Here is a 20,345-nt window from a genome sequence, read left to right on the forward strand (position 1 = left end):
TTTAACTAGAGTCGAATCCAAAGGGGAACCCTGGCAGATGAGTAAAGCACTGGTCAGAAACAAGGCTGGCTTGACCATCTCACTATGCCAGCAGCCTGCGCAGAGCAGGACGCGCCCTGGGCTGGAATGCCCGGGAGAGGAGGAGCAAAAGCAAAGGTCGTTCTCAAGAGCCTCATCCTGCCTGAGCAGGTGGTGGCAAGTGGATAGAGCATCGGACTGGACGTGAAGGACCCAGGTTCGAAACCCTGAGGTCGCTGGCTTGAGCGTGGGCTCGCCAGCTTGAGTGCGGGGTTGCTGGCTTGAGCCATCAGATCATAGAAATGACACCATGGTCGCTGGCTTGAGTAAGGGGTCGCTCGCTCTGCTGTAACCCCCTGTCAAGGCACATATGAGAAAGCAATCAATGAACACCTAAGGTGCCACAATGAAGACTTGATGCTTCTCATCTCTCTCCCTTCCTGTCTGTCCCTCGCTCTGACTCTGTCACCAAAAAAAAAAAAAAAAAAAGAGTCTCATCCCTTTGCCAGCACTTGTCTGCTAGGCCCCTAGCTGGGGAGGAGGGAGGAAGGGAAGGGAAGAAAATGAAGAGGGAAGGAGGGAGTGACAAGAGGCAGGGCCTCGGCACGGGAGGAGCTGGGAGCCTCACTGGCATAACTGCCAACTTTGCTCAACTGCCCTTTTTCCTCTTCCTTTCAACTCTGTCTGGAGTCCAGCTGACCCAAGACACAGGCAGCACCATGTGAGAGCGTCTCATTTCGAAGGGAGCACCAGGTTTAACTATGTGTAACTGAGACTTCCTGGAGGTCCTACACGTTTGCCAAATGGGGATTCCCTGATGATCCTACCGCCCCATGACCCTCTGTCCACTCCGACCCCCCTCTTCCATTCTGTCCGTCCATCCTCAGCTGAGCCCCTCTGTCCTTCCCACCGGGGAGTGCCCTCACTCACTCACCCGAGACCGGTGCACGGGGTTGTCAAAGTCGGTCCCATCTGGAGCCAGGAGCAGCCAGCCACCATAAATGGGTTTTGCCTGGAAGAGGAAAGGGCAGATCATCAGTAGCCTGGACTAGAGAGAGAACAGGTTTCAACAGTCAAATTAATGGCAAGCACTTGCCAGAAACAGAAGTCACCTCTGCTTAGCACACGGCACACACTTCATCCCCCAGCCACAGGCTGAGTCTCCAAGAAAGAGGTCTGACAGCAAGAGGATCATGGGAGCTCTGCAGCATCTGATACGGAGAGTGGAACACAAAATCCAGTGGGAAGCTGAGAAACCGCAGAGGAACTCCTAAGAAGCTCTCAATCAAGCCGCCAAGATCAAGAAAAGAAGGACATTTTCTTCAATAACCACGAGTGCCAATGTATGCCAGGCACCAGACAGATCACATAAACAACACAGTCAAAAGCCTCCCCCTGACAGTACACGAGAGGGCTGGGAGAAGAGACATGGCTTCAATGGCCTCAGCTGGCACTGGCCAAGACTCATCAGATTACTGGCTGTATGTATGACCCTGGGCTGGAAACCCTCTGAGTTTCAATTCTCCCATTGGAGGGGGGGCAGTGGGGGGTGGCAAATGGATAACAATTATGTCTATGCCTCATGGTATTTAATGTGAAGACGGGTGAAATAATGCAAAGAAATATAAAATGGTGTAGCCACCGTGGAAAACAGTCTGGCAGTTAAAAGGTTAAATGCCGAATTCCATGCAACCTAGAATTCCACTCCTAGGTATATATACTCCTAAGAAAACTGAAAGCAAGTACTCAAATAAAAACTTGGTCATGAATGTTCCCAGCAGCACTATAAACAATAACCAAAAGGTAAAACAACCTTAATGACCATCAACAAATGAATGGATAAGCAAACTGTATTACATCCATACACCGGAACATAACTCAGCAGTAAAAAGGCGTGCAGTAAGACACACTACGGCATGGACAAGCCTCGAAAACATGCTGAGGGAGAGGAGACGGACGCAGGAGACCACAGAGTGTGCGAGTCCACATCTGCAAACAGGTGAGCCCACAGAGCCAGGGAGCAGGCTGCCAGGACAGGGAGGGAACAGGAGATGGGAGTGATAAGAGTGTTCTGGAATTAGATAATGCATGACCTTGTGAATATGCTAAAAGCTACGGAACTGTACTTTTTTTTTTTAATTTTTAAATTTTTTTTTATTTTTTATTTATTCACTTTAGAGAGGAGAGAAAGAGGGTGAGAGAGAGACAGAGAGAGGAGAGAGAGAAGGGGGGAGGAGCTGGAAGCATCAACTCCCATATGTGCCTTGACCAGGCAAGCCCAGGGTTTTGAACCGGCGACCTCAGCATTTCCAGGTCCATGCTTTATCCACTGCGCCACCACAGGTCAGGTCGGAACTGTACATTTTAAGGGTGAATTTTATGGTACGTGAATTATATCTGAGAAAAAAAAATGAGAAAGCCACCCTGACCGGATCACTCAGTGGTTCGATCATGGTCCCTAAGTGCAGAGGTTGCCAGTTTGAACAGATAGGAACAGCTCAATGTCCCCCCCCTCTTTTTCTCTCTCTCTCTCTCCTTTCCTCTCTCACTAAAATCGATAAATAAAAACTAAAAAAAAAAATTTTTTTTTAATAAAAAAAGCATACTAGGTACAGTGTTTGACCTCCAAGTGCTTAATAAATGTTATCTGCTATTATAATTTTATATTTGAAAAATCCTCCTCCTCAGAGACCCTGGCAGCCAGAGCTCAATGTGAACTAAAAGGCCCAGACACTGTGGCTCTGTCTCCCTTCCAGCCCCGCCCAGCTGTGAGAGGGGTGGGCAAAGGGACAAGCAGGCCTGTCTGGCCACTACCCCTTGGAGGGCAGTAACACAAATAAAACCCCAGCCTCTCTCTACCTTACACACAGGGCTGATCTCTGGGTAGGCCTCAGGGGTCCTCCTAACATGGTGTTTATTTTACACTCCCCAAACTGGGAGGCCACCTCACTTTTCAGCTGTGGAATCTGACTCTGAGAGGGAAGTCACTTGCCAGAGGTCACACAGCATCTGGGTTAGCCAAGACACTTCTTTCCTTCGCTTCTGCAAGGTCCCCAAGGCCGCCAGGGGAAGCACTCTGCTTTTCCCCGTGAGTGTGAGAGTGATCAGAGCAGGCAGGAGGGCCTTTGGGCAAGGGGTGTGGAATGGACTGAAGGAAGGAAGTGAGAGGCTGGCTTTGATGAAACACGGAGTGGCTGCTGGCAGGAAACCAGGGGTTAAAGGGACACAACTCAGGAAGGCCGTGACCTCAGTGTGGAATGAACCCTGCCTGGGAAAGCAGCAACACAGAGAGTGGGGTCTGTTTCTCAGCAAACACCAGCGGTGCACAGCCATCCCCAGGCCGGTGAACACACCTGGCCTCTGTCCCGTGTCACTCGGCGATGTGCACGCCTGGCAGACCCCATGGAGGTCCACACAGAGAACGGCGAGGCCAGCGTCGGGGCAGATACCCTGGGCCAGGTGAATCCCCACTTTGCTTCTCAGCCTGCTGTTCCCCAACCTGTAAAATCTAAAGGTTAGACCACAGCCATGTCCCCTCCGTTCCTGTCTAGCTTTGATTGTACACCACCCTCCTAGTCTCTGGCCACAGGGCTTTGGGGCAACTTCACTTTATCAGCTAGGTCTACCTGACCTGTCCCTAGAAGGGGCAGTGGGAGATCTAAGGGCCTGGCACAAGTTTTCTCAGGACCCAGCAACGGTCTCACGGCAGCCCACCATCACTGCCATTATTCACTCAACAAACGTCTACGCAGGCCTACTGTGTGCACACTGCTGCACCACCTGCTGTGGTTGCCATGACTCCCTTCTACAGAAGACCCCAAAGGGTATCTTGCCAGGAGTGCAGGCTGTCCTGAGAGACGGACAGAGCAAAACACAGTGCTCCGGGAGGAGGAGCAGGCTGGGACACGGGTAGCGTCCCATCAGGAAGATTCACGGAGGGAGACCCAGTGGCAGAAGATGACGCTGCCTGGGCCGGGGATAGAGGGTTGAGGGGTGACAGCTGAGAGGGACAGGATTTCTTTAGGGGATGACGAACACATTCTAAAACTCATTATGGTGATTGCTGCACACCTCTGGGAATATGATGAAAGTCATCAAAGTGTACATTTTAAATGGGTCAACTGCTTGGTATGTGCAAGTTATCTCAATAAATCTGTTAAACAAAGTCATTTACCAAGGCCTGTGACAGGCAATCAGAAAGCAGAGAGAAATAAGAAACTGTTCCTATCTTCATGGGTTCGCAGCACAAAAAAAATGTAAATTAGGTCCTGGCCAGCTGGCTCAGTGGAGAGCATCGGCCCAGCATACAGATGCCCCAACTGATCCCTGGTCAGGCCGCACATGAGAAGTGACCATCTGCTTCTCTATCCCTCCCTCTCCCCCTCCCTCTCTCTCTTCTCCTCTCACAGCCAGTGGCTCGATTGGTTCAAGTGTCGCCCTGGGGGCTGAGGATAGCTCAGCTGGTCTGAGCACTGGCCTCAGGTGCCAAGAATAGCTCAGTGGATCCGAGCATCGGCCCAGGATGACGGTTACCAGTTGGATCCCAGTCGGGCACATGCAGGAGTCTGTTTCACTATCTCCTCTCTTCTCACTTAAAAAAAAAAAAAAAGTAGGCCCTGGCCGGTTGGCTCAGTGATAGAGCGTCGGCCTGGCATGCAGAAGTCCTGGGTTCGATTCCCAGCCAGGGCACACAGGAGAAGTGCCCATCTGCTTCTCCACCCCTCCCCCTCTCCTTCCTCTCTGTCTCTCTCTTCCCCTCCCGCAGCGAGGCTCCAATGGAGCAAAGATGGCCCGGGCGCTGGGGATGGCTCTGTGGCCTCTGCCCCAGGCGCTGGAATGGCTCTGGTCGCAAAAGAGCAACGCCCCGGAGGGGCAGAGCATCGCCCCCTGGTGGGCAGAGCATCGCCCCCTGGTGGGCGTGCCGGGTGGATCCTGGTCGGGCGCATGCGGGAGTCTGTCTGACTGTCTCTCCCCGTTTCCAGCTTCAGGAAAAAAAAAAAAAGTAAATTAATGAAACTTTCTCCCCACCTAAGGAGGGGCCAAGAGTCCCTCTGTAAGTGTTACTGTGACTCTGCACCCACACTGCCAGATCTGGGAAATGTCATCCAAAGAGACAGGAATAAAGGTTTTAAAGGGCAATGACCAGGTCCTTTGGTTTGTGGGAAGCTAGGTGGAATGTGCAAGACACAGAGGCCAGAGGGAGAGTAAGAGGCCGCAGGCACAGGCCTGACAGACCAGGGGTGGAGCAAGATGCACCGGAAGGGCTGGGTGGTGCCTACGGCTGAATATAAGCACCAGCAGGTGTCCACTGTGCACCTATCAATACAAGGCCCCCGCCTCCTTGCACTACTCTTCAGTGAGCACGTGGGGTGGCAGAACTGAGTGAGGGCGGTGAGCCCCCACCACACACAGGATGGCCGGGGGCAGCCAGGACTCTGGACACAGGCAGAGCAGCAGGAATGACTGCACTTTGTGGGGACAGTGAAAAAGGAGCCGATCGAACAGTGCAGGGCTGCTCATGCTGTTTCCTACCTTAAAACTCGTCAGTGCCTCTTCCACTGAAAATACCCAGACTCTGTAACCCAGCCCGCGAGCCTGAAACTCTCAGCGCTTCCTCTTCTTGGAAAACCCACCATCCCGACCCGATCACCTGGCCCGGGAAGCACTAAGCTTCTCCCGACAGCTCTCAGAGCCACCAGCAGGTCTGGCTGTGTCCGCAGTTCAGAGGTACCAGCAGGGCGCTGTCCCCAGGGGACCAGAGGCTCGCAAGTGGTGTGTACGGCCGCATTCCTCCTCTCAACCCTCCCCGTTTTTCCTGGGGCGAGGCCTCTGACAGGCCAGAGGCATTTTCTTGCTGAGAACTCCCAATAACCTGAAATACAGACTCTGAAGCAGACAACCCAAGGAAGCCGGCCCAGAGGATGTGCTAGGAAGTCTCAGTGCTCTGCTAGCGAGTGCTGTCTTCTGGGAGTGGCTGGTTTGTTGTTATTTTTCAGTTTTTGGAGGGGGGCATGCAAGAGAGGCAGGTATCTGCTGTTGATACTGAGGATTCACGCTGGGCTGTAAGGACCCAAAGGAGGGACTGAGTTCTGTTTTAGGAAGGCCACCCTGGAGGAAGCACGCTGGTCTAAACCCCAGGTGAAAGTCACTACATGGAAGCACCCCCTGACCTGATTCCCTTCCAGCTAACCGCAGCCTTCCCTCCCAGACCCAGTCAAGCGGAGGCTGCACTTCCTCCTGGCTGGTCTTTGGGAAGAGGCTGCTGGTGGTCTGGGTGGGCCCCTCAACACAGAGCCCTGCCAAGAACGGTTCCTTGGAACTGCTGCTTCCCAGGAGGTGAGGCAGATGGAATGTTCCCTGTTCCTCCTAAGTACAAATGAAGCACCAGACACTGTACACAAGACAAGCCAGAGAAGACCCTGAAAAGTGGACAGCTCAGGGCCCAGGAAACGACCAGGTGTGTGCCCCGGGTTTTCCTTGTGCCTCGCTGTCCCAGATGGGGACTGGAGGAGAGGGCAGCCTGGAAGTGCCCGTGGGCAAAGACGAAAATGCCCCAATAAAGGCCTGCTTTCTGGAGCCAAAGAGCCTGTAAGGGACAGCTGGAAAAACAGAAAACTCTGAGACAATAACCACCCTACTCTAGCAGACACCACAGAAAAGATGCAGCCCCCCCATGCCAGCAAGGCCTAGACTTCTACCCCCCTAGCAGTCCCAAGGCCCCACCTCTCCCTGTTGGGCAATGTCAGAAAAGAACAGGTAAGGAGCTGACTCCCCCTACCCCCCCACAGTAACCCCCCCCACCTGGGTGTTAATGAGGCCGAGGAGGGGGCTGCACTTCTACCTCCCGGAAATAAAAGGCTCCCCTTCCCCTGCTGGAGCCGTGTCAGAAAAAAACAACGGAAAGAGAAGGGCCAAACACGATCCAGTCACCTAACATAACACAAAAATGTCCAGGTTTCAACTGAAAAATCTCTAACATACCCAGAACCACGAAGGTTGTAACCTGAATGAAGACAAACGTTTGACAGAGACCAACACCAGGGCAGACAAGTCAGAATTACCTGATGATCATCTTAAAGTAGCTGTGCTAAAATGCTTCAACAAGAAATTACGAACATGTTTTGATTAAATAAAAACACAGAAAGCTTCAGCAAAGAAATAGAAGACATAAGAACCAAAAGGAAATTTTTTTTTAAATGAAGTTTTTTGTTTGTTTGTTTTCTTACAGGGACAGAGAGAGAGTCAGAGAGAGGGATAGACAGGGACAGACAGACAGGAACAAAGAGAGATGAGAAGCATCAATCATCAGTTTTTCATTGTGCATTGCGACACCTTAGTTGTTCATTGCTTTCTCATACATGCCTTGACTGCAGGCCTTCAGCAGACCGAGTGATCCTTTGCTCGAGCCAGCGACCTTGGGTCCAAGCTGGTGAGCTTTGCTCAAACCAGATGAGCCACACTCAAGCTGGCGACCTCGGGGTCTCGAACCTGGGTCCTCCACATCCCAGTCCGACGCTCTATCCACTGTGCCACCGCCTGGTCAGGCCCAAAAGGAAATATTTTAACTGAAAAACACAACTAGTAAAAAATTTCAACAGGGCTCTGGCCAGTTGGCTCAGCAGTAGAGCGTCGGCCTGGTGTGCGGGGGACCCGGGTTCGATTCCCGGCCAGGGCACATAGGAGAAGCGCCCATTTGCTTCTCCACCCCCCCTCCTTCCTGTCTCTCTCTTCCCCTCCCACAGCCAAGGCTCCATTGGAGCAAAGATGGCCTGGGCGCTGGGGATGGCTCCTTGGCCTCTGCCCCAGGCGCTAGAGTGGCTCTGGTTGTGGCAGAGCGACGCCCCGGAGGGGCAGAGCGTCGCCCCTGGTGGGCGTGCCGGGTGGATCCCGGTCGGGCGCATGCGGGAGTCTGTCTGACTGTCTCTCCCCGTTTCCAGCTTCAGAAAAATAAAATAAATAAATAAATTAAAAAATTTCAACAGATAGGCTCAACAACAGAACACTGAGAACCAAGGGAAAACCAGCAAAGTGGAAGACAAAACAACAGAAACCACCCAGTCAGACAACAAAGAGAAGACAGACTGGAAAAAGAAGAGAAAACAGAGTCCTGGTGACCTGTGGGTCTGTAACAAAAGGTCTAACATCTGTGTCATCAGAGTCCAGGAAGGAGGCTAGGGCAGAAAAAGCACTCGAAGAAAGAATGCTAAAAACTCCCCAAATTTGGCAAGAGTAGCAACCTCTAAATTTAAAAAGCTTAGTGACTCCAAAAGATAAATCCAAAGAAATCCACACCAGGACACATCAAAATTAAATTTCTGAACACTAAAGACAAAGAAAAAAAATCTTAAAAGCAGCCAGAAAAAGACAGCTGTGGATAGGAGAAAACAGCCCAGGACAGTGGATTTTTCACAGGAAACAGGAGGCCTGAGGAAAGTGGCACAATGCTTCCCAGCTGCTGAGAGAAAACAACGTCAACCCAGAATCCTACACCCAATGGAAATGTTCTTTAGGAATAAAAGGGAAATCAAGACATTCTCAGATAGAGAAAACCAAGAGAATTTGTCAGCAGACCTATCCTTTAAAAATGGCGAATAAAAGTTCTCTAAACAGGAAGGAAACAAAACCAGGAGGACACTTGGATCGTCATAAAGGAAGCAAGAACACAGCAAGCAGAAATACATGTAATTTTTTAAGATAAATCTGATGACTTCCAGGGATTCTTTCTCAGTATAGACTTTTTTTAGTGGTTCCTCTCATAATTAAACAGTACTATTTATCATTTCAGCCTCAGCTTTCTAAATTAAGTTTGAGACTGAAGCTAAAATGATAAATAATATTGTCTAATTATGTAGAGGAAATACTTAAGACACTCGCACAGGAAAGAGTAAAGGGATATTAAGGGAGGAACTCCCTCTAACTGAACAGATAAAATGACACCACCAGACGACTGTGGTAAGTTATGTATATACACAACGTAACGTGTAGAACAGACATTAAAAAATCTATACTGAACAAGAATCTCTGTAAGTCATCAGATTTATCTTAAAAAATGAAATTCTAAAAAATAGCTCAAGCAGGGAGAGAAAGAAAAATCAAAGAGAATAGGAAACAAAAAATATTGATGGCCTAATATAGCAATGATTCTACAGTGTGTCCGTAAAGTCACGGTGCACTTTTGACCGGTCACAGGAAAGCAACAAAAGACGATAGAAATGTGAAATCTGCACCAAATAAAAGGAAAACTCCCAGTTTCATACCTATTCAGTGCAGTTTGATGTGGGCTCACGCACATATTTTTTAGGGCTCCTTAGGTAGCTAACCCATAGAGCCTCTACAGACTCGTCACTGACTGATGGCCTACCAGAACGGGGTTTCTCCAACAAACTGCCAGTTTCCTTCAACTGCTCTTCGTTGTAAATGCGCCGATGTTCATGTTACACTTTGGTCACGGATTCGAATTTAGCGAGCCACAGAACACACTGAACTTTCCTCTGTACCGTCCACATTTCGACTGGCATGGCCATGGGCTGCTCCGCTGTATACACGGTGTTACATCATCATCTGCGCATGTGCACATGCTGCCACATCATCCTACAGAAACTGGGAGGGTTTTCCTTTTATTTGGTGCAGATTTCACATTTCTATCGTCTTTTGTTGCTTTCCTGTGACCGGTCAAAAGTGCACCATGACTTTACGGATACACTGTATTATATGTAAACCAGCGGCTCTCAACCTGTGGGTCGCGACCCACAGGTTGAGAACCGCTGATGTAAACAGTCTATGTACACCAGTTAAAAGAGAAACTGACAAAGCAGATTTTTCATGTGTCCCTGGTGAAGGCACATAGGAAAAAGCAATCAACGAACAATTTAAGTGCTTCAACAACAAGTTGATGCTTCTCATCTCTCTCCCTTCCTGTGTCTCTCTCTTTCTCACTAAAAAAACAAAACAAAACTGCAAACAAAATATCTAACAGAGGACTAGTACACATATAGCATACATAAAAGCCTTTCTAAACTCGGTAGTAAGAAAAGCCCAAACAATCCAATTAGAGCCGAGCAAAGCCTGAAAAAATATTTCACATCATTAGGTATGAAGATATACACGTGACAATTAAGCACATGAAAAGATGTTCAACATTGTTACCAATTAAGAAAACGCGAGTTAAAACCATGAGATATTACTATCGAAATAGCTAAAATTTAAAAAACAAAACAAAATGGAGAGAACAGTAAATGCTGGCAAGGATGTGAAGAAAGTCAAGTTGACCCCTAAACATGGGTTTGAACTGCACAAGTCCAAAGATTTCTCAATAAAGACCTGAGCTGTTTTCACCCTGCGGTTGGGAGTCTGCAGATGGCGGGCCAACTGTATGCGCTGATGCATCGGCCAATGCTATTTTATATCGGGACTGAAGCATCCTCGGACTCTGATACTGGGTGGGGGGATCCCTAGACTCAACCCCTGAGGATACTGAAGAACAACTATGTTTTGAGGAAATCAAAGTTATATGTGAAATTCCAAATGTGCAGGGGGTCAACTCCCCTAAACCCTGCATTGTTCGGAAGTCAACTGTGTATCACTCACACATTGCTGGAGAAAACGGAAAACAGTACAGCCAGTCTGAGAAAAAGTTTGGCAGTTCCTTAAACTAAACACACAACTACCATACAACCCAGCAACTGCACTCCTGGGTATCTATCCCAGAAAATTCAAAGCTTACATGTACACAAAAACTGTACACAAATAATTGTAAAAGCAGCTTTCCCATAATTTCCAAAAACTGGAAGCAATGCAGACATCCTTCTATGGGTGAACGTTAAACAGCTCAACTGTGGTATCTGACACCATGGAATACTAGTGAGCAATACAAAAGGAAGAAACCATTGATACAAGCAACCCGGATGAATCACCAGCAAATTATGATGTGTGACAAAGCCAATCCCCAAAAGTTACATGTTGTTTGATTCCAATTACATCACATTCTTGCAATGTGTAATTTATAGAAACGGGAGCAGATTCACGGCTGCCAGGGTCGGAGGGCAGGGGATACAGCTGTGGGGGCTCCCGGGGTGACGGAAGTGTCTGTACCTGGTCTGCATGGATGGCAACACCCTGGCTGTGACACTGCTGCAATGTTACAAGACCTGGGGAAGGTGAGTGAAGAACCCAGGATCTCTATGTAGTATTCCTTACAACTGCACGGGAAGCTACAATGATCCTAAAATAACATCAGACTTGTTACTTCCCAAGTACTCCCTCCACCCTCACAGTGGTAACACTGGAACAGAGGCCTGCCACACCCTGAGAGCCACCCCGAAGTCCACGGGGTCTTCCCCAGGCACGACTTACCTGCCACAACCCACAGCGGCACTGATAACCTCCCCTGGCCTCTCCAGCAGCTTCCGGAGGCAACAGGCAAGCACACGCACATACCCTCTCGGGCCTGCCTCCCTGACCACAGAGAGGTTCTTGCCTCCTCGCCGCCTTGCCAGCCTTCCTCGGGCAGATCTGGGTTGCATCAAGGAGAGCCCTAACCGTCTCAACTCAGACCAAATGGGCAGGCCGCAGGCAGAGGAGGGAGCAGGTGTCCTGGTCTGCTTCTGCAGCATTGTCAAACTGCCACCCTGATGCTTTCCAGAAACATGCCGGCCTCTGGACCCAGTCACCCAATCACATCCAGCCCCAAGGCATCTAGACCACCACACACTCGGCCCTCAGCTAGCTCCATGTGGCCTGCCTGTGGCTCAAGAGCAGGGAGGGGAAAGTCAGTGATGGAGTTCTGACCGGATGAGACAGGCAATCAGACACATCACACAATCCAGTACTAAAAAGAAGAGACCCCAAACTATCAATGCAAAAGGGTCCCACCCTCCCCCAAACTATCAATGCAAAAGGGTCCCCCCCTCCCCATTCCCCTGATAACATCCAATCATCCTGAAGTCCCTCTACCTCCTGGTGCCCCTCACCATCCAAAGCTCGCCTCCACAGACTATCTACTACGTGGAACTCACTGTCGCGTATGAAGGCCCCTCAGAACCCCGCGCCCTCTTCAAATACAGTAACTGACCCAAAGCCGACTTTCACTGGAAGCTTGCTGTGGCTGCTGCCACCACCAATCCAGGACACTCCTGCCTCCTCTTCTCTGAAGGGTCCTGTACACCTACACCCCCCAGGGAACAGAACATTCTGTTCCAGGCCTCGGAGCTCTGAACAAGCAGTTTTCTGTATGGCGGGCTCCTCATCCCACCCTGCTGGCAACCCCCTGCTCTCCCTCCCACCCCAAGCCCCTGGGGTCCCCCTCTCACACCACCTCAGCTCACAACCAGCCGGCTCTCACCTTCACCCAGTGAAGTGCCCAGTACCCAGCAGGGCTCCAGTGACTGAACAGAAGAACACTTGAATGACTCAATGGACACAAGTAACAGTCACCACCACACAACTGGGAACTGAGTTGCACCCTAACTGCTGTCCAAGTGATGTTGGTAAGGCCTTCTCAGCCCAGACCTGGGTGAACCCAGACCACCCTGACTTCCACACATGGGGCCTCCAGGTCCCTGGGAGATACGGGTCAGCACTGAGGCGCAACTAGCACTAAGCAGGAGTAAGCGGCCCTTTGGTAGAGGGTTCACTGAAAGGTCTATGGGCAGAACGTGTATAAACCACAGCTAATACATCTTCATGGTGTTTTGAGGTTGGTTCCTCATCCCTTTCTTTTTTTCCAGAAGAGTTTCTATGGAATGTTTCCACACTCACAGCAAGCAGGCTGTTTAGTATTTTCGATTGCAAAAGCAGAAACAATGCCTGTATAGCAGCATCTGGCCATCTTTGTAAGCTTGTAAATCACAAGAGATTTCAAGGTCACCTGTCTTTTCTGGGACATTTAGATCAGTGTTTTTCAATCACTGATCCACAGACCTGTGCCAATCCACCAGAAATTTCATGCCAGTCCACGAGAAAGTTAACCACCCTGAGGTTGCATGCAGATTATAGACCAAACGATCCTAGTCAAATTTGCTTATGCTCAGGGTGATTGCCATTTATCAGCCCGCATCACCAATGAAAATACTGTTGAGGTCTGACCTGTGGTGGCGCAGTGGATAAAGCGTCGACCTGGAAATGCTGAGGTTGCCGGTTAGAAACCCTGGGCTTGCCGGGTCAAGGCACATATGGGAGTTGATGCTTCCAGCTCCTCCCCACCTTCTCTCTCTGTCTCTCTCTCCTCTCTCTCTCTCTTCTCTCTCTGTCTTTCTCTCTCCCTCTCTCTCTCCTCTCTAAAATGAATAAATAAAATAAAAAATAAAAAAATATTTTTAAAAAAAAAAGAAAGATTGTTCTTTAAAAAAAATACTACTGAGGTTGTCTCAGATCTCTCTGGAACTTGTAGCCTCGTCTGAACAACCTTTAGCACTGTGCAGAGCACTTACAAATCGTGTGCAGCAGACAGGAAGCACCGGGACAGACTTAGTAGCAGTCAGTGCATCGTCCATGTGGAGTTCAGAACGCAAGCAGCAGCTTGTGCTGTGCTGCACTGTCATGTGCAGTGAGATAAAACTATTCACTGTGTTCCCATTTCCGACCAGCTAGGCTGTGTGAGGCTCTAACTCCCACCCCACTCTCTGAAGGGGTTTTTTTCACACTCGCACAAATACAATTTGGACAAACTTATGTAGTATTCAATGCATCATACATGTGGCACTCAGACTGGACCACGACGCACCATCGTGTGCGATACGATAAAACTTTATCTGCTGCACGTTTCCATTGCCAGCCCCCTCATCACGGCAGCAGTGCATAATTTTCACGCTTGTGCAAGTACTTGCCTGTTCAGAACACATCCATATTGTTTGCAAATAAATCACTGTATGTTTTCAGAATTATTTTGCTGTAAAGTTTAAACCCTACAAAATGGAGAGGAAGAAAAACAAAACATTTTCTTTCTTCAGAAATGAAAACAAGAGTCAAAAGAAATGTAGTGATGTAACAGAAAGAAATCCACCTACTAGTGCTTCAAGTTTAAAAGAAACAGGGGAAAAGAAATGTGCTGATCATTTAGAAGGTGCAATAGAAACCAAAGGAAGAAAAGGAAACTGTTAATAAGGAGCACTTAAAACCTGGTTACACCGTGGGACCTGGTGGTGAATTATCTCCACAGCCCTTGTGTGTAGAATGTTCTGAAATTCTGTCAAATGATTCAATAAAACCTTCCAAACTTAGTCCTCATTTGCATTCAAAGCATAGCAATCTTACTGAGAAACCACTGGACTTTTTTTTTTTTTAATTACATAACCAAATGAAAAGTCAGAAAATTTAAATGAAGAAAATGATAAGTAAATCACTGCTTTGAACAACTTATTTAGCTGTCCTTTGAGTATCCAAAAGAAAAGAAAAAAAAACAACATTCCCTATTGGTGATGAATTAGTAAAGCCTTGCATCTTAGATGTCACTTGGGAAATTTGGGGTCCTCAAACCACATAAAAACTTGAGGCTAGCCTGACCAGGCGGTGGCGCAGTAGATAGAGCATTGGACTGGGATGCAGAGGACCCAAGTTCAAGACCCCGAGGTCACCAGCTTGAGCTTGGGCTCATCTGGTTTGAGCAAAAAGCCCATCAGCTTGGACCCAAGGTCACTGGCTCGAGCAAGGGGTTACTCCATCTGCTGAAGGCCCGTGGTCATGGCACATATGAGAAAGCAATCAATGAACAACTAAGGTGTTGCAATGCACAACAAAAAACTAATGATTGATGCTTCTCATCTCTCCGTTCCTGTCTATCCCTCTCTCTGACTCTCTCTCTCTGTAAAAAAAAAAGAAAGAAAAACTTGAGGCTATACCATTTTCAGATAACAGCGTTCAAAGAAGATTTGTTGGTATGACCTGGTCTGCGGAGGCGCAGTGGATAGAGCACCAACCTGGAACACCAAGGTTGCTGATTCAAAATTCTGGGCTTGCTCGGTTGAGGCACATATGACAAGTGAAGCAACTGCTTCTCGTCCCCCACCCTACTCTCCTTGTAAAACAATAAATAAAATCTTTAGAAAAAGAAAAAAAAAGAATTGTTGATATGGCCAGCAATATTGAAGAACAAATTGTAGAGGGGATAAAGAAATCAAAATGTTTTGCTGTTCAATTTGATCAATCAAGTGACGTTAGTAACCATGCTATTCTACTTTGCTTCATGAGGTATATTGACAATAAAGACTTTAGGGAAGAACTACTCTGTGTTTTTTTGTTTGTTTTTAAGCAAGAGAGAGGGTCAGACAGGGACAGACAGACAGGAAGGGAGACAGATGAGAAGCATCAACGCATAGTTATGGCACCATAGTTGTTTACTGATTGCTTTCTCATGTGTGCCTTGAGCAGTGGACTCCAGCCAAGCCAGTGACCCCTTCCTCAGCCAGCAACCTTTGGACTGAAGCCAGTGACCTTTGGGTTAAAGCCAGTGACCATGGGATCATGGACATGATCCCGTGACCCTGCGCTCAGGCTGGTGAGCCCATGCTCAAGCCGGTGACCTCGGGGTTTTGAACCTGGGACCTCAGCACCCCAGGTCAATACTCTATCCACTGTGCCACCACCGGTCAGGTCTACTCTGTTGTCTTATCTACCTGGTCAGACCACTAGTTCAGAGATATTTAATGCTCTTAATGAGTACTTTCAAGCGAAGGGCTCAGACTTGAAAAAGTGCATCAGAGTGTATACGGACGGTGCTGTAAGCTTAACTGGACATCACTCAGGGATGGTGGCAAAAATAAAGGGCCCTGCACATCCAGAAATGCTGTCCACGCACTGTATGACTCACTGGTAACATTTGGTTGTAAACAAACTTTCCCCTGCATTGAACACAGTGCCGAATGACACCGTGAAGATCGTTAATGACATTCGTCGTTGAGATTTGAACGCCAGACTGTTCACGACACTATTGAAAGCAAGGATTCACAACACCAGCATCTCCTTCTCTACATGGAGGTGAGGTGGCTCCCAAGAGGATGGGTTCCTTCACGCCTTTCTGAGCTGAGAGAAGAAGTGAAACAGTTTCTGCAAGAGCAAAGCTCTGCGTTAGTAGAGCTTTTGTTGGATGAAGAATAGATGGTGAAGCTGCATATATGGAGGATATATTTAGCCTCTTCAATGAACTAAATCTTTCTCTTCAGAGGTTTAACAAACATTTCTGCATTAAGAAATAAGACGGATGCATTCAAAAATAAGACAGATGCATTCAAAAAGAAACTTGTTCTTTGGGAAAGTCACATACAGGAAGAAAATGTAGAAATGTTTCCACTTTTCCCAGCCTTTGTTTTTTTTTTTTTTTTTACAGAGACAAAGAGAGTCAGAGAGGGATAGACAGGGACAGACAGACAGGAACAGAGAGAGATGAGAAGCATCAATCATCAGTTTTTCGTTGCGACACCTTAGTTGTTCATTGATTGCTTTCTCATATGCGCCTTGACCACGGGCCTTCAGCAGACCGAGTAACACCTTGCTCGAGCCAGTGACCTTGGGTCCAAGCTGGTGACCTTTTTGCTCAAGCCAGATGAGCCCAAGCTCAAGCTGGTGACCTCCGGGACTCGAACCTGGGTCCTTCCGCATCCCAGTCCAACGCTCTATCCACTGCGCCACCTCCTGGTGAGGCTCCACTTTTCCAAGACTTTTTGATTGCTGAAGATGTCAACCAGTAATTCATATTTAATATAGTAAGTCAACATTTAAGCGTGTTAGTTCAAAACTTTGACCATGATTGCCCTGAAAATTAGGATCCCCATTAAGGTACCCTCTGGATCAATAACCCATTCATGGAAGATTTCAACTCATTATGAAAAAGTAAAGCTGACAGACTTATCTTCTGATGTCGCTCCCGTGTCCAAACATTAAGTACGGTCATCACAATGTTGGATATCACTGGAAGACTATCCATCTCTTAGTTACAAAGCTATTAAATTATTATTATTAGACAGAGACAGGAAAGGAGAGAGATGAGAAGCATCAACTCATAGTTGTGGCCCTTTAGTTGTTCATTGATTGCTTCTTGTATGTGTCTTGACCGGGGGGCTCCAGCTGAGCCAGTGACCCCTTACTCAAGCCAGCGACCTTGGACTCAAGACAGCAACCATGGGGTCATGTTGGTGATCCCACACTCAAGCCATCAAACCCACACTCAAACAGGTAAAGGAGACAGGACAGTCCCATCCAAAGCTTTGTCCCTAGGAAGGGAGACCTATTTATTGCTTATATATACCGTTTGGTCAATTGCTTGTTGATTTCTCCTTTGCTCAGGTTGGGTTCTGGTCAAGTTCATCAAGTAACAGCTGCATCTGCAAAGTACTGTTCTACATTTTAGCATTTAGCATGAATAGCATTTAGTAAGAACCGCAGAGACCTTGAGACCCTTGTCCCATCTAACAGTTTTACTGGAACCTTCCCAGCAGGGGGTATTATTCTTTTAAAGTGATCATTGGCTGTGGCAATTTCTTAAAAGACCATGAGAATGAAGTCGGCTGCATTGACGACTCTTCCTTTTTTTTTTTTTTTTTTTTTTTTTAATATTACAGTATTTTATTTTATTTTTTTACATAGGCAGAGATAGACAGGGACAGACAGACAGGAACGGAGAGAGAGATGAGAAGCATCAATCATTAGTTTTTCGTTGCGCGTTGCGACTTCTTAGTTGTTCATTGATTGCTTTCTCATATGTGCCTTGACCGCGGGCCTTCAGCAGACCGAGTAACCCCTTGCTGGAGCCAGCGACCTTGGGTCCAAGCTGGTGAGCCTTTTGCTCAAGCCAGATGAGCCCACGCTCAAGCTGGTGACCTCGGGGTCTCGAACCTGGGTCCTTCCGCATCCCAGTCCGACGCTCTATCCACTGCGCCACCACCTGGTCAGGCACGACTCTTCCTTTCATGAACAATTTCTCCAAAGCATTAGATGCTATCTGATAGCATTTACCCACAGCAGAACTTCTCTCACAACTGAACTCAATCCTCTCAAACCTGCCACTATTTTATCAAGTTTACATAATATTCTGTATCCTTTATCATTTCAACAATCTTCATAGCATCTTCACCACAAGTAGATTCCACCTCAGTAAACCACTTTCTTTGCTCATCCATAAGACACACTCCTTTAAATAAATCCGTTACAGTTTTGTCATGAGATGGCAGCCATTCACATTCAGTCACTAACCCGTTCCCTTGCTGTTCCCACCACACGTGCAGTCACTGCCCCCACCCAAGTCTGGAACCCCTCCGCGTCATCCATGAGGGCTGGGACCCATCTCCTCCAAACTCCTGTTAATGTTGACATTTTGACCTCTTCTCATGACTCATGAAATGTTCTTAATGGCATCTAGAATGGTGAATTATTTCCAGAGGTTTTCAATTCACTTTACCCAGATCCATCAGAGGAATCATTACCTGTGGCAGTTACGGCCTTACGAAATGTGTTTCTTACAAGACTTGAAAGTTAAAATTACTCCTTGACATGAAAACAACACTAGTCTGCTTGTACATCTCCATCAGAGCTCCTGTTGACCAGGCGCACTGTCAATGAGCAGTAATAAATTGACAGGAATTTTATTTCTGATCAGTAGGTCTCAACAATGTACTTAAGATTCAGCACACCGTGTTGTAAAAAGATGTGCTTTCATCCAGGCTTTGCTGTTCCATTTACAAGCAGAGTAGATTTACCATAATTCTTAAGGGCCCTAGGATTTTGGGAATAGTAAATGAGCACTGGCTTCAACTTAAAGTCACCGGCTGCATTAGCCCCTAACAGCCTGTTCTTTGGAGCCTGGCACTGACTTCTCCTCTCTGGCTATGAAAGCCCTAGGTGGCATCTTCTTTCAAAATAAGGCTACTTTGTCTACACTGAAGATCTGTTGCTTACTGCAGCCCCCTCATTAGTTCTCTCAGCTAGGTCTTCGGGGTGACCTGCTGCAGCTTCTGCACAAGCACCTGCTGCTCCACCTGCGCTTTTCATGTTACGGAGACGGCTTCCTTCCTTCCACCTCATGGACCAACCTCTGCCAGCTTCCAGCGTGACTCCTGTGGCTTCCTCTCCGCTCGGCCTTCAGAGAGCTGAGGAGAGTCAGGGCCTTTCTCTGGAGTAGGCTTTGACTTAAGGCAGGGGTCCCCAAACTACGGCCCGTGGGCCACATGCGGCCCCCTGAGGCCACTTATCCGACCCCCACTGCACTTCCGGAAGGGGCACCTCTTTCATTGGTGGTCAGTGAGAGGAGCATAGTTCCCATTGAAATACTGGTCAGTTTGTTGATTTAAATTTACTTGTTCTTTATTTTAAATGTTATATTTGTTCCCGTTTTGTTTTTTTTTTACTTTAAAATAAGATATGTGCAATGTGCATTGGGATTTGTTCATAGTTTTTTTTATAGTCCGGCCCTCCAATGGTCTGAGGGACAGTGAACTGGCCCCCTGTGTAAAAAGTTTGGGAACCCCTGACTTAAGGGAATGCTGGGGCTGGTTCGGTCTTCTCCAGACGCTAAAACTTTCTCCACATCAGGCTATTTCGCTCTTTTCATTTGTGTGTTCACTGGGGTAGCACTTCTCATTTAGTTCACGGGCTTTTCCTGGGGCAGGCTGGCTGGCTGGCTCAGTGGATAGTGTTGGCCCGGCATATGGACATCCCGCATTCAATTTCCAGTCAGGGCACAAAAGAGAAGTTACCATCTGCTTCTTTTCCCTCCCTCTCCCCCTTCTCTCCCTCTATCTGTCCCACACCCAGTGGCTAGTCTGGTTCGAGCATTGGCCCAGACGCTGAGGATAGCTCGGTTGATTCAAGCATCGGCCCCAGACGAGGGCTGCTGGGTGGATCCCAGTTGGGGTGCATGTGGGAGTCTGCCTCACTGTCTCCCCTCCTTTCACTTAAAAAATACAAAACAAACCTTCTCCTCTGCATTCACAGCTTGGCTAACTGTTGGCACAGAGGCCTAGCTTGCAGCCTATCTTGGCTTTCGACATGCCTTCTTCAATAGCTAATCATTTCCAGCTTTTGATTTAAAGCGAGAGTCGTGCAACTCTTCCTTTTATTTGAACATTAGAGGCCAGTGTAGGGTTATTAATTGGCCTAATTTCAATACTGTTGTGTGCTGCTTCCCAAAATGAAAAATCCCAATGTCTCTCTAAGATTCCCTGAATCCCCTTCCTGTCTACATGTCTGGAGGGAGCAGGACTCACCCATCACGCCCAGATTCCCTCTCCACCCTGACTTCCAACCCTGGTCCCAACCCTGTATCTCCAGGGAAGGAGGCTTCCCACCTGGCCACCTCCATGCCTCTTACTCATTCATCCAAATACCAGGTCAGGAACTGGCGT

General features: G+C 48.0%; 1 protein-coding gene across 9 annotated transcripts in view; it reads right to left on the bottom strand.

The window, feature by feature from the left end:
* MPRIP (myosin phosphatase Rho interacting protein) overlaps positions 1-20,345 on the bottom strand; it is a 172,014-nt gene that overhangs the window by 130,382 nt on the left and 21,287 nt on the right. For all 9 annotated transcript variants that reach the window (XM_066365085.1, XM_066365084.1, XM_066365082.1 and 6 more), the window contains exon 2: positions 953-1,030. In XM_066365085.1, coding sequence (XP_066221182.1) covers positions 953-1,030 — 78 coding nt within the window. The remainder of the gene's footprint in view (positions 1-952; positions 1,031-20,345) is intronic.

This window comes from Saccopteryx leptura, chromosome 2, assembly GCF_036850995.1.
Source record: "Saccopteryx leptura isolate mSacLep1 chromosome 2, mSacLep1_pri_phased_curated, whole genome shotgun sequence".
Lineage (NCBI taxonomy): Eukaryota > Metazoa > Chordata > Mammalia > Chiroptera > Emballonuridae > Saccopteryx > Saccopteryx leptura.